Source organism: Remersonia thermophila, chromosome 7, assembly GCF_042764415.1.
Source record: "Remersonia thermophila strain ATCC 22073 chromosome 7, whole genome shotgun sequence".
Taxonomy (NCBI): domain Eukaryota; kingdom Fungi; phylum Ascomycota; class Sordariomycetes; order Sordariales; family Chaetomiaceae; genus Remersonia; species Remersonia thermophila.
This window is the reverse complement of record NC_092223.1, coordinates 106186-119335: the sequence shown is the minus strand read 5'-3', so window position 1 is coordinate 119335 and position 13150 is coordinate 106186. Positions and strand designations below refer to the sequence as shown.

The 13150-nt window shown below is 43.1% G+C and overlaps 3 protein-coding genes across 3 annotated transcripts; 2 read left to right on the top strand and 1 right to left on the bottom strand.

The window, feature by feature from the left end:
- Positions 1 to 216: 216 nt before the first annotated feature.
- On the top strand, positions 217 to 1060 carry VTJ83DRAFT_7021 (uncharacterized protein; the record flags this gene model as incomplete). Its single annotated transcript, XM_071013798.1, has 3 exons — positions 217 to 689; positions 788 to 927; positions 987 to 1060. The coding sequence occupies 3 exons, from the start codon at positions 217 to 219 to the stop codon at positions 1058 to 1060; spliced, it is 687 nt and encodes a 228-aa protein (XP_070863238.1).
- A 309-nt stretch (positions 1061 to 1369) lies between these two features.
- On the bottom strand, positions 1370 to 4162 carry VTJ83DRAFT_7020 (uncharacterized protein; the record flags this gene model as incomplete). Its single annotated transcript, XM_071013797.1, has 1 exon — positions 1370 to 4162. The coding sequence occupies one exon, from the start codon at positions 4160 to 4162 to the stop codon at positions 1370 to 1372; it is 2793 nt and encodes a 930-aa protein (XP_070863237.1).
- Positions 4163 to 4767: 605 nt separating this feature from the next.
- Positions 4768 to 5886, top strand: VTJ83DRAFT_7019 (uncharacterized protein; the record flags this gene model as incomplete). The annotated part of the gene is made up of 1 exon (XM_071013795.1): positions 4768 to 5886. The coding sequence occupies one exon, from the start codon at positions 4768 to 4770 to the stop codon at positions 5884 to 5886; it is 1119 nt and encodes a 372-aa protein (XP_070863236.1).
- Positions 5887 to 13150: the final 7264 nt, after the last annotated feature.

Sequence of the window (13150 nt, the reverse complement as noted above, 5' to 3'; positions counted from 1 at the left end):
AAACGGTCCTCGCCGTAGCTGGTCAGATTTTGGGTTGAGACAGAGCATGTGACATCGCGTAACCCCTGAAAACTGGGCGGAGCGAACAGGGGATCATTGTGGGGCCAGGACAACAAGAAGAGACACTTTCTAACCTGGCCTGAACATCTTCCCTTGTCAACTCTCAACTGCCATATCACGACACCAAGACAATTTGAAGGGTAATTTCCTGAGACCATGTCTAACAACAAAGTCAAACCTCTAGGCCCAGGGGCATTTTCTTCACCATCCCAAAACTACCTTCTCTTCTATAACGCCTTCTCACTCTTCCTCCGCACAGTCTTCCTCTTCCGAGCCCTCCAGATCTGGGGTTCTTCAGGCTACACTCGTGTCTTTGGCACCTTACACATCCCGGCGCTTTTCGTGGAGGGGCTTGCCGCCTTAGACGTGCTCCACGCCGCAGCCGGGCTTCTTGGCCCGCGTGTCTCACCAGCGACGGCCGCGCTGCAGGTCGCGGGCAGGAATACAGTCCTTTGGGCGGTGGCGAGGAACTACCCTGATGTTGTCCAGGGTGTCTGGCATGTGTCACTGGCGTATGCGGCGATGGTGGTGGTATGGAATATCGCGGATGTGATCCGGTTTGGGTACTACTGCGTTACGTGTATGGGCTGGGAGAATCGGGCGGTGGGGAGTGCGTTTAAGTGGCTAAGGTGAGTTTCTTTTTCTGGGGCTTCCACCCCGCCAGCCTACCGGTTCGTCTATGTTGGCTAGGTGGCCCGTATGCTCACCAAAATGGATGATAACACAGGTACAACGCCTTCATCATCCTATACCCACTAGGTGTGCTGTCCGAGATGGCGATCGTCTACAATGTCATCGAACCATCAAAGGAACGGAATGCCGCGTACCCTTACCTCCTCTGGTTTGGACTGAGTCTCTATGCTCCTGGTGAGTAGCTGCTCCCTCGCACGCCTGCAGTAATACCTTTGATGCTGACCCCACGGCAGCGTTTTACATTCTTTATGGTCACATGCTGGCCCAACGACGGAAGCAGGCGTCGAAGAGCTTGAAGCGTGTCTGATTCTCCGGCAGTGACGGTCCTGTTACCTCCTCCAGCTCTGCTGCCGGCTTGTTGGAGCCGTACGCTTTGCTGCAGCGTTTCTGATACGCATGGGCTCCCCTATGTGATTCCATTCACGCTTCGCATACTCAGAGTGGAAACGACAAAATTTAGAAGTGGATTGTAACAAGAAAGGACATTTGGGTCTATTCCTCGGCGCCTCTCAGGAAACACCATGTAACTTCACGCACTATGAAACGACCTTTCAATAGGTATCAAGAACTCAACACCAAACGCCTCCCTGCTCCCACCAGCTGCCCCTCTCCGGACTCACATCTCGTCTTCAAAGAATTTGATCAGCGTCCTCGCACCACTCACCCCCAGCCCCATAAACGGATAGCAAATATACACCCTGTCCCTCCACGTCCCAAACTTCTCCCTGAACTCGCTCTTCTGAGCCAGCCTCAACTGCTGCGCAATGGCTTGATACGTACTCGACAGGATTCTCGCTCTTATCCGATCCATGTTGTCCCCCGTCACCATCTCTGGTAAGGCGCCGGCCCCAAATGTCACATTCTTCACCCCCGTCTTGGCCAGAGATTGCATCGCCGCCGAGATGAGCGCCTCGATCGTCCCTGTGGGCGACCCGGGGAAATCCAGAGCGAACTTGATTTGGTACCCATTCGCCGGCGACAAACGGTGGAGCACGCACATGGCGGCCACCTCGCCGTCCTTTGTCTCTGCCCAGAGGTAGCGGCGGTGTTCCATGTCGATCCAGGGGCGGATGTCAGTGATGTGCACCTGCTTCTGCCTGCTGCTGCGGCGATTGGCTTTCCACTCCTCGATGCGGCGGTCGCAGCGCTCGCGGAGTTCGGCTGGCACGGGGCCGCCGTCGGCGGGGTGTTCGTGAATGGTCACGCCCGCCTCTTCGGCCTGACGTTCCTTTTTGGCAACTTTGCCGTTGGCCGCGCCATTGAGAGGAACGCGCTCTTCGGCTACGCAGCTGAGAGTGCGCCAGCCAAGCTTTCCGCCGAGGATCTGCTCGACCTCGGGTCCGACGAGGAGCCAGAGCGGGCGGAGGTCGCGTTGCTGGCGCATGTGCTTGAGGAACGCACGGATGACGAGTTGGTATTGGAGCGAGTCGCATAGGGGGTTGCCCATGACGAGGGCGTAGCCATTCTCCTCGGCGTAGCCAACTGCGGCGCCGGTTGGTTCGTGCCGCCAGACGTGGTAGCGGTCGTCGAGCCAGGAGGTGTTGGTTGCATCGCCGTAGTTCGCAATGAGCTTTTCTATCGGAGGCAGGGTGAGGCTGGCCCGGTCGCCGTGCTCGAAATCGTACGCATAGCGGATGGTATCGGCCTCGGGGTGGGGCAGGCGCATGTCCTCAGCGTCGTCGTCCTTGTTCTCTTGCAGGGACTTGGGGTCGCGCGGGAAAAGGGAAGCGTTGCGAATATCGCCGAGGTTGAGCATCAGAAAGAGGAGGCGCTCAAGGCCGATACCGCAGCCTGCGTGGGGAAGCACGCCGTATTCGAATCCCTGCAGATACTCATCAAGGCCACTGGGTTCGATGCCGGCCTTTTCCATGCGCTCGCGCAGCACTTCCGGTCGGTGAATGCGTTGCCCTCCCGTTGTGATCTCTTGGCCGCGCACGAACATGTCAAAGGAGTTGGTGAAGCGCGGGTCATCGGCGTCCAGGTGAGTGTAGAACGGGCGGGCCGATGCCGGAAACTTGTCGATGATGTAATAATCCGTCTTATATATCTCCTTGATGATCTCGCTGAGGCGGATCTCGGCGCGCGTGCTAAGGTCCTGCGTCTCTGAAGCCGGTTGGCCGTGCTGATCAACCCAGCCTGACTCGTTGAGCAAGCGAACAGCCTCGCGGAACGTTAGAATGGGGGTCTTTTCCAGCCAGACGAGGTCTTCATGTGGGAACCGCGTCTTGACGACGTCAATCTCCCGGCGACACCGTGTGTAAATGCCACAGAAGATGTTCTTCATCAACTCATCCATGAGGTGAAGCGCCTCGTGGTAGTCGCCGTGCGTAAGGGCCATCTCAAGGTCGAGTCCTGTGTACTCGGTGAGATGACGATGTGTGTTGCTGTTTTCAGCGCGGAAAACTGGCCCTATCTCATAGACACGACCAAAGTCTGCCGAGATGGCCAGCTGTTTGCTCAGCTGTGGGCTCTGTGCGAGAAAGACAGTGCGCCCGAAGTAGTTCACCTGGAACACCTCAGCTCCCGATTCCGTGGCACCAGGCATGAGCTTGGATGTATGGATCTCGACAAATTCATGGCCTTCAAGGACAGAGCGGAAAATGCTGCAAATGGCGGCCTTGATGCGAAAGATGGACTGCGCTGTTGGGGTCCGGAGGTATGCCAAGCGGTTGTTCACGCGAACGCGAGTCGACGCCATCGACTCGCGCTGGTGCGATTCTGGGTCCTCTTCAACTCGATCCATTGTGAAGACGTCGATGGAGAGGTGCTCCTTGACGGGTACCACGAGGTACATTCGATCGATGCGCACCTCGAGGGCATTTACGGAGCACCCGCGGATCTCCTCAGGGGGCTTGTGCAAGACGCCTTCAACGTGGACGAACCCCTCGCTGGTGATCCGCTCAGCCCACCGGACAAAGTTCTCAGATACTTTACCCTCGCTATATGCGAGAACACCCTGAACGAGCTCATTGCGGTCCCGGAAGACAATAAACGCCAGTCTGGCGCTCATCGGGCGCACGTGGTGCACGCGCGCGATGAAACAGACCGCTCTTCCGTCGTTGGCCGGATCTGCAGCCAGCCTATGGATGGGTTCGTCATCGGAGCAACCATCCAGCATTTCATCATCCTCACGAGTGCCGTATCGTGAGGCGACGTCAGGGGGGTCGATTTCATGGGCCTGGCGTTCTTCTTCTTTACGGCGCTGCAAGAGGTCTTGACGGTCCTTCTCACGCTCGTCGACCTTGACGCGCCGTTCTTGTGCCTTTCGAACGGTCTTTTCGTTCCTACTATCCCCATCAAGTGCTGCAATATTGCCGATATGAGGTTTGGTAATGTGGTTCTTGGCTGAGGAGTGTCCGATGATGCGGTTGAGAGCCAGAATTGGCTTCTTGAGCGTGCCGGGCGACATGATTGGAACGGAATGAAACAGACCGTGGAGATAGGTGTCAACGAAATCAAACAGAACTGTATGGTAGCATGAAAGATAATAAATGCTTGTGAGATATCTTGTGTTATTTCTCTCTACCTTGTAGATGCGGGATACCAGCTCAAGGAAACGACCCGGCCGACCCCCCCTCCATGAATCACCATCAGGTCAGGCCGGAAAACCATTGCCAGTGTTCCAAGATGTCATGGCTACACTGCCAAGTTTTTTCATCCCATCAACCTGGCATTGGCAATATCAGATTGAGACATGCCTCTATGCGTTGACGGTTGCCTTGCGATGGCCGCTGAGATGGGACGGACGTCTCTTGACGTCAGATGCCGGGACCCGACACAATCGGGTGGACCCACCTCAAACAAAAACAAGCGCCGAATGACATCATTGACAACGTTGACGAACCAACGCAACATGGACTTTGCAGCGCCGACCTGATGGGAACCCCTGGATACCGCCCTGGATCAGGCCCTGTCATTCCAGCTAATATGTTTCCTCAAGGTCCCAAGATGAATCAGGCAGTCCATGCTGAGCCCTCTTGTTGCCATCATAAAGTCCCACTTTAGCACAACACCATGTCCAACGGTATTCTCAACGTTGACGGCATCCCTGTCGTCAATCTCGCGTCCCCTCGACAGCCTGCAGATATTGCAGAGGCACAACGACTCGAAACTGCGCGTGATGTCGTCGGCTCTGCACCGTCCCGGTGGTGGCTACGCTTCTCCGCTCTGAGCTGGAGATCGCTCCAGTACGTGGGCATGACGCTGCACTTCCGCGCCTCTCCAAGACCTCCTAGCCCCTCATTCACGAGGAGAATACCCTCCACCATCTCCCAGACCGAGGGCGAAATCGAATTGCTCTTCTACACGCCCCACGATTACGCCCAAACAGCGGGATCTGATGTCCAATTTCCCGCCGTCGTCAACTTTCACGGCGGCGGCTTCACGATCGGAAGCGCCACGGACGATGCTCGCTTCGCGCGATGCGTGCTTGAGCAGTGCAACGCAGTTTTTGTCAGTGTCAACTACCGCCTTGCCCCGGAGCACCCCTTTCCTGTTGCGGTCCAAGATTCCGCAGACGCCATACTCTATGTGGCCCGGCACGCAAAAGAGCTGCGTATTGACCCCCAGAAACTCGCCGTCTCGGGCTTTTCCGCTGGAGGGAATCTCGCTCTTGCCTCTCTCCTGTGCTTGAATGATCACCTGGAGGCTCTCCGTACCGCCGGCGCCAATGCAATCCCGACTCACAAGATTTGCGCGGCAGCTTCTTGGTATCCCGTCACAGACTACACGATTCCGCGCGAAGTCAAGCGCGCCAGTTGCCCACGTCCGGACCAAACCCTCCCGCCGCTCTTGACCAACCTCTTCGATGCGAGCTATTTGCACCCGCCGGACTTGTCAGCAGCACATCCGTACCTGTCCCCTGCCCAGGCATCAGACGAGCAGCTTGCGGTAGCTATGCCTGAGACAGTCATTGTATACACGTGCGACTGGGATATGTTGAGAAAGGAAGGGCAAGATTTCGCGGACCGCCTGCGTCAGCTATCGATGACGCGGGATGTGCAATACAAGATGATCAAAGGGGTGCCACATGCGTGGGACAAGCCTCCAGACCCAATAAACCCGGCTGTTGGAGCAGAGGAGGCATACAGAGAGTGCTGCGGGCATTTGTGCGACGTGTTTCAGCGGCAGTGATACAAGGATTTGGCAAAGCTGAGCCTGAGGGTTCATAACTGTGGGCAGATGTGTGTATCATCTCAAAACCACACAGTCACGTCTTCTTCGCCCTCTGCGGAGAAGTTCACAACCCAAACCGTGGCGTCAGAGGTCATAGCACTTGTAGTACGTTTGTTGTTGTCGTGTATAATAGTAGTAATTCGCGGCCCTACAGGAGCCATGGATAAAACTGCAGCCGCCCTCTGCTATTTCACTCATGGATTCCCCATCCTGTTGAGATAATATTCTCTGAGTTCTGCCATATGTGTTGCTTGTCTTGACGTCCATTGGGGACCTGTTCAGCCTTGTCCACGACCTATTGAGCTGCCGACTTTTGTCGATGATGTGCCCTGAAGGTGGGAAGCAGCCAGGAACGATGGTGTCGTGGATCGAATGGAGAACGATTCATTGCGTATAAACTCAGGTAAGCCATTGCTTTGCTCAGGATGGTACTCTGTCTAACAAGATGTGATGGCCCGGACCTGTGAGAGTGCATACGGCGGAAAGGAGTGGTTGGAAGCTGTTGTTCAAAAGAAGAAAACAACTATCTAATATGCCTCTCCTGGAGGCTCCTTATATATACGATGGATGCCCAGAATAGCGGTCTAAGCAGGCAGAATGCCTGCTGGGGTTTAGGACCAGGGTATAAGTCCCTATAGATCCTGTTATACACCCCCCAGTTATTTGTAATCAGCGAGCAACTGCTATAACAGGATCCTAAAAATTAAAGAAAAGAGAGAAATGCCGTCGTAGCTCTCGCGCCCTTTTTAGCGGAGTAGTTAGGAGTTAAATCCCTTTATAGTATACTATAAGCTGTTTTAGACTTCGGGATAAGCTGTATCCGGTAATCTAAAGTCTTTATAATTAATCGACTTTCTAGGCTTTTAAAAGGTCGACTTAAAGGTTAATAAAGGAAATTATTCTTCTTCTAAAAATGTTAATAATAATCCGGTTAACTATAATATTCTAAAACTATAATAATAAAAGCGATCTTTCCGATTATTATAACTGTAAAAATAGCCTTCTTAAGTATTATATTAATTTCTAGCTCTATTAGTTTTTTAGTATTAAAAGTATATTATTAAATAGTTTAACGAACTAGGTTACTGGTTCTTATCGTTTAAAATATATTTTCGATCGTTTAAAACTACTCTTCTTATTCTTTAATTATAAAGGAGTAACCGATTAATTCTCGTCGTAATTATCTATAGTTTTCTAATGTATTATAATAGTCGTCTAGCTTCCTATACTGCCGGGGGCGGTAGAAAACTAATTAACGCGGATAATAATATTAGTTTGCCTATAAAGTCGCCTTTTAACGGCGCTATAGTATCCTTTAATAATAATTAAAACGTTATAGTTATACTATATAAAAGTAAGGTTAACTTTACTAAGCTTCCGCTCTTTAAACTTCTGTAAAGGCTTAAGGATAGCTATAGGGCTCTTAGTTAACGGATCGAGCCCTATATAGATTATTTTAAATCAGCTTTAAAGTATAGTAATAGCTTATATTTATCGGTTGTAGGTTAAACCTACTATTATTATTATAAAACAGCGACGTTTTGTAGACTCGGGTAAAACTTTCTTCTTATTATTTTAAAGTTTTAGACAGCTATTATAATAATTAATATTACGTTTTCAGCTAATCCTTTTAATTACGTATTAAACCCTTTTTACTAGCGTTTACTGCTGCTTAGTATATACGATATAAGTAAGCCGGCGCCTTTAAAAATATAAGTTTATTATCTTGGAGACCCGATCTATAAGTTCTGATAAATGTATAGATTATCGATTATACCCGTTATATATATAAGGATTTAAAGGCTGGTATCGTTAAAGGTTAATAGCTAAAGTCTTTTCCGGCTTTAAAAGAGAGTTTAAAGACTTTACTTCTTTATATTACTAATAGCGTTCTAACGTCGTTTACCTTAGCTTAGTTCGGTCCTTCTATATTATTCGGTACTTGTAAACGTTCTTTAACGGTAGCTTCTACTCCTTCCGGCCTAACTAATAAGAAAAAGAAAAAGGATAAATTTTCTTTTACTAAGAAGATTAAAGATAAGGGTAAGGGTAAAGCGGTAAAGGAGGATAATAATAAGGATAAGGAAGAGGAGCTTTTAAAACGTTTTTTAACTAATATAAAGGTTAAAAAGGATATTAAAGCAAAGGAGAAGGAGGCGGAAGTTTAGAAGACGTATCTACGCGTCGAGCTAAAGAAGCGTAGGTTAGATATTTAGGTTATCGGTTTGTTATATTAGTTTCTAGCGTTCTGTACCCTTATTATAAAGTTTCTAGGAGTAAGTCCTATTAATTAACCCTTTGTTCTAAGTTACTCTCTAGATCCTATACTAGCTTAGTAGTATTGTAAAGGTTAAAGAGCTTCCGAAAATATTTAAAACGTTATTATAATAAATTCTTCGTTAATCCGTTAGCTAATATCTATATTATTTAAAAGTATTCGATACTAAAAATATTTTTTTTAACCTACTCTTTTATCTGTATATTATAGATATTAACGTACTTTAAAAAGGTATTTATCCGTATTCTATCTTCAACTACTAGTCTAATTATATTAGTATTATTATAGTAGATTACTTACAGCTCTTTAAAGTCTAGAGTAATATCCTTAAAGAAGCGTTGCAGCGTTATAGTTTCCTTAGTAGTATTTATAAACGCTGTTAGTTCGGCTTCTATAAATAAAGTAGTAACTATCGACTATTTTACAGCCTTCTATATAATTATACCCTTGAAGAGTATTATTATATAGCTTTAGGTAGACCTTTAAGTATTAAAGTAATCGGTAAATAATATATCCTTTACAATAAGGAATATTTATAACTCGGTTTCTTCGCTAATATATATAATCCTTAAATGCTTTATTCTATATAAGTAATAGATTATTTAATACGTTGTAAGGATATATTAGCGTAACGGATTTATTAAGAAATAAGATAGCTTTAACGTAGTAAAAGCTATATCTAAGCGAATTATAATAGCTGTATAAAGTATTAAATTAATAAGCTTTTAGAAAAGTTTAATTTTATTATTTAAAGCGGTTCCTTTATATTTAATAAGATCGTTGAAGGGAAGTAAAATATAAAGCGTATAAACCGTAAAGTTAATATCGAACCTTTTAACTACCTTTTCGATATATTAGTTATAGACTAAAAATACTCGGCGCTTCGGACAGTCCTTAATAATTCTTACGCCTAGGAACTACTTCGCCTCTCCCTTTTTATAAAGCTTATACTTAACTTTAAAAGTATTTATAATACGGTTTACCTTATCCGTATAGTCTCGATAAAAGAAGATAAGATAATTATCGATGTAAAATACAATAATAACCTTATATTAGTTATTATAGAAAAGGTAAGGCTCTTCTTTAGAGGCTTCAAAGCCTAGTTTACGTAAAGTAGAGAAGAACTTTCGGTACTAAAGGAAAGGTAACTCTCGGAGTCTATAAAGGGCCCGTAGAAGTTAAATATACTTCCCTAGCTACTTATATTCTTCCGGGAGCTTATAGTATATTAACGCTTTTAGAAGGGTATTTAAAAATACCTGTTTAATATTAAACTAGTAGACTTTAAAGTTAAAGTATATAACAATCGTTATTATAAAACGAAATATATAAGCGGTAAGGGTAGTAGCGTAAGTCGTTTTAAAGGTACTTTAACGTTATAGATCGCCTTTAATATAAATATATACCTTTACTTTCTTAATATAACTATACTCGTTAAACTTATACGTAAATACCTATTTAAAAAGTAAAAGATATCTTTTAGCTTCTACGTAGCAGATAATACGTTAAGTCTTCCGGTTAATAAGATTCCTAATCTCTTTATCGTAAACTTCTAAGAACAGGTATTTAAACTTATAGTTCTCGATATCTCGAAAGCGCTAAGGTACCTTAATATTAGCTAGTTCTAAAAAATATATTCTCGGCATCTTAGAAGTAGTACCTAAACGTTTTACAGACCTTTGGTTTACAGCTGCTACTACTATATAGTAGATAATATAAGTTTAAAAGCTATTACTTTTATAAATAGGATTATCTAGGAAAAAGGTTATATAAAAGCTCTCCTAATATCTCTAATTCGGCAGATATATACTATTGTCTCGATATATCCCGAGTACGAATCCGACAAGTCTATATTTATCGTTATTATCTTTACCCTTAGGCCCCTAACCTCTTTACTGTCTACTCTAATATACGGTAAGCCTATATACCTTCCTAATATACTTACGTTTAATATAGGCTGGATTAGGGTCTTATCTTTCTATAGTCTACTATTTTATTACAGTATTTACAATATAATAAGCGTTTTACAACGGTTTATAAATACTATCTGCCGGCTATAAAGGCTTCTTTTTAACTATAAAGAGTCCTATAGTATTATTATCGTAAAGGCTTAATAGGAGTATATTAAGCTTTACGGTCTTGTTAGTAGGATACTAGTCTTTAGCTATTATACTTTTACAATAGGTATCGCTAATATAAAGTTTAATATCTATAACCCTGCTAAGTCCTATATAAAGCGATAGAGGACTAATAGACAGCCTTAGGGTCGGGAGTTTAGTTGTAAACGATCTTACTTTTAATAGCTTAGTAGAGGTATCCGCGGAAAGTATACTCTCTACCTATACTCCTACCCCTAAGTTCTAACCTTCTAACTAGTTAAAACTCGTTTCTAGCCTCTTAAAAGATATTAAGTATTCTAGACTTTTAAGGTTAACATCATCGGACTCTTTTACTATACTAGTATCCCGATACCTTATATCGGATTTAAGTAGCTTTATAATATCCCTTATAATTTAGAGCGGTTATAGGGATATATATTCCTTACTAGGTTTATAAAAAAGCTTCTTATCAAAGATTACGTTCTATATAATAATAACCCTTTTAAGCTAAGGAACCTAAATCCGGTAGATTTTAATTGCCTAGTACCTAACTAAGTAACTAATATAAGTTCTCTCAGTTGTCTTAAATAGCTTCTAGTAAGTATTCGCCTTTTATCGCTTATCGAATAGGTATACCCGGCATTTATATATATATAGATTACTAAGGTAAGGCCTTAGATCTTATATATAATTATCTATAAATTTAGGTTAATATTAACGGAAGTATTACCGAAACTACGAGTATAGTTTCTTGTTTAGTAATTTCTAGTCGTTACGTTGTAAAGGCGTAATATTAATTAGCTAAACAGCCGTTTTCGTAGCTTCTAGCTATAAGTTGCGAAGTAAGCGGGCTCTAAGAAGTATAGTAAGCCCTCTTTCGATAATTTTACATCCTACGCGTTTAAATCCTCCGTTAGTCTCTAAAATATAGGTTAAAGTAAGTTTAAAATCGATCCCTAGGTTCTAAATCCAAACCTTATAATCCGTATACCTTTTAATACCGATAGTACTAATATTATTATCCTACTAGATTTCACAGACTTTAAAGCTAAACTGTATATTAACCTATAATATAATATCTTTAATCTATTTAGCTACGGTATATAGCGACTTAGTTATTAGAGTTTTTACGATTACTTTCCTACTCTACTCGTTTCTAATTATAAACAGCTATTTTAAACCGTTAAACCTAGGATTAAACTCAAAAAGGTCCTAAGTAATCCTCTAAAAGGGTTTTATAGTACGGTTCTTAAAGGGTTAGCGTAAAATAACTTAAGTAGCGTATACCCGTATACAACTTTTACACTCCTTTCTTAGAATACTATCTACTTTATACCGAACTCTTCTAGCTATAGAGACGAGTCTTTATATTGCTTCGGGCCCTACGTATCCTACATACAAGTATTATAGGCGCTTTGTATCCTTTCTCTTAGGAAATAGCTCTTTCGATCGGGCAGCTAAACGGGTTTTAATAGCGGCGAAAGATATAGTTATAGTATATTTAGGCGGAGGAACCTTTAAGTAAGCAGAACGAACGTTATATTTAAGGAATATTAAATTATATTTATAGATTAACTATTTTATTATTAAACTACGCTTTATAAAGCTGTAACGAAGGGTTCTATCCTATTCGTAATACTAAAGGCCTGCCCGTTTAAAAGCTACCTCTAATATAATATTAATATAAAACCTGTTAATAAAAACCGTATTTTCCAAAATTAAGTCCTTAGTATTAGGACCTCTGTTACCGTTTAATATATTCCTAAGCCTCTATTGCTTACAGGTTTATATTTAGAAAAAAGTTATACCCGCCCCTATATAGTTATCTAGGTTATCGACTTTGTATTAGGATCTAGGTTTAAATCGTAATTTATCGTTAACGATATAGACTACTTTATAGTTATCTAGAAGGATAGAATTATAAAGCGGGTAATAATTGGTAATAAATATAGTATAAATACTAGGGGGAAGTTAAATTCTTATCTATAGGTCGTAAAGGATTACTGCTTTAACGAGAAGCCCTGAAAAGTCTTTATTATTATTAAGTTTTAATTTAACTCCGATCGAACCAGGAAAGGGTTTTTCGCTACCCGGTCCTAGTAATAAGCGTAGTACTCTAGGACTAAGGAGTCTTATCCTTCAAGCTTATAACTCGTTTTTAAAGTCCGTTTATTAAAGCTTTATAAGATTGTTAAAGATATATTAGCGTAGGCCCTAGGATATTATACTACTTGTCTTGCTTTTATTAGTTATAGCAGCTTTAAAATTAAAGTACTTGATTAGTATCTAATAATATTATTTAAGGATTCCGTATAGGTAGTTATAATAAACCTTTAGCGTTTAATTTACTTTCCTATTTTAATTATTAGACTAGTTGTAGCCTTGGTTACCGCCTTTTCTACTATTATTTCTACTTTTTCTTTATCTATAGCTATCCTCTGACCTAGAAGGCTTGCCTTTACTATTATTACTATTTTTCTTATTAGACCTTTATTTTAATAGGTCTTATTAGTTAGATAACTGCCTACGTTCTTTAAAAGTAGTATAAATATATAGTAAAATGTATACCCCGGCTCCGTTCTAGAGGAGAAATCGGTGTAGCTGGTCTATATATACCTTTATAGTTTCTTTAGGGTTGCTTTAAATAACTTTGTTAGCTAAGAATATATATTTAGTATAGGCCTATCCTGGAGCGATACGCTTCTGAATAGTATTTAGGAAGGCTGTAATAGCTAGGAAACCGATTATATTAGTGACTCTGTTTATAAATACGTTGTAATACTTATAACAGAAGTTTATAATCTATTTAAAAGGGTTTATAACTGTTTCGGCTTTGTCGAGGACG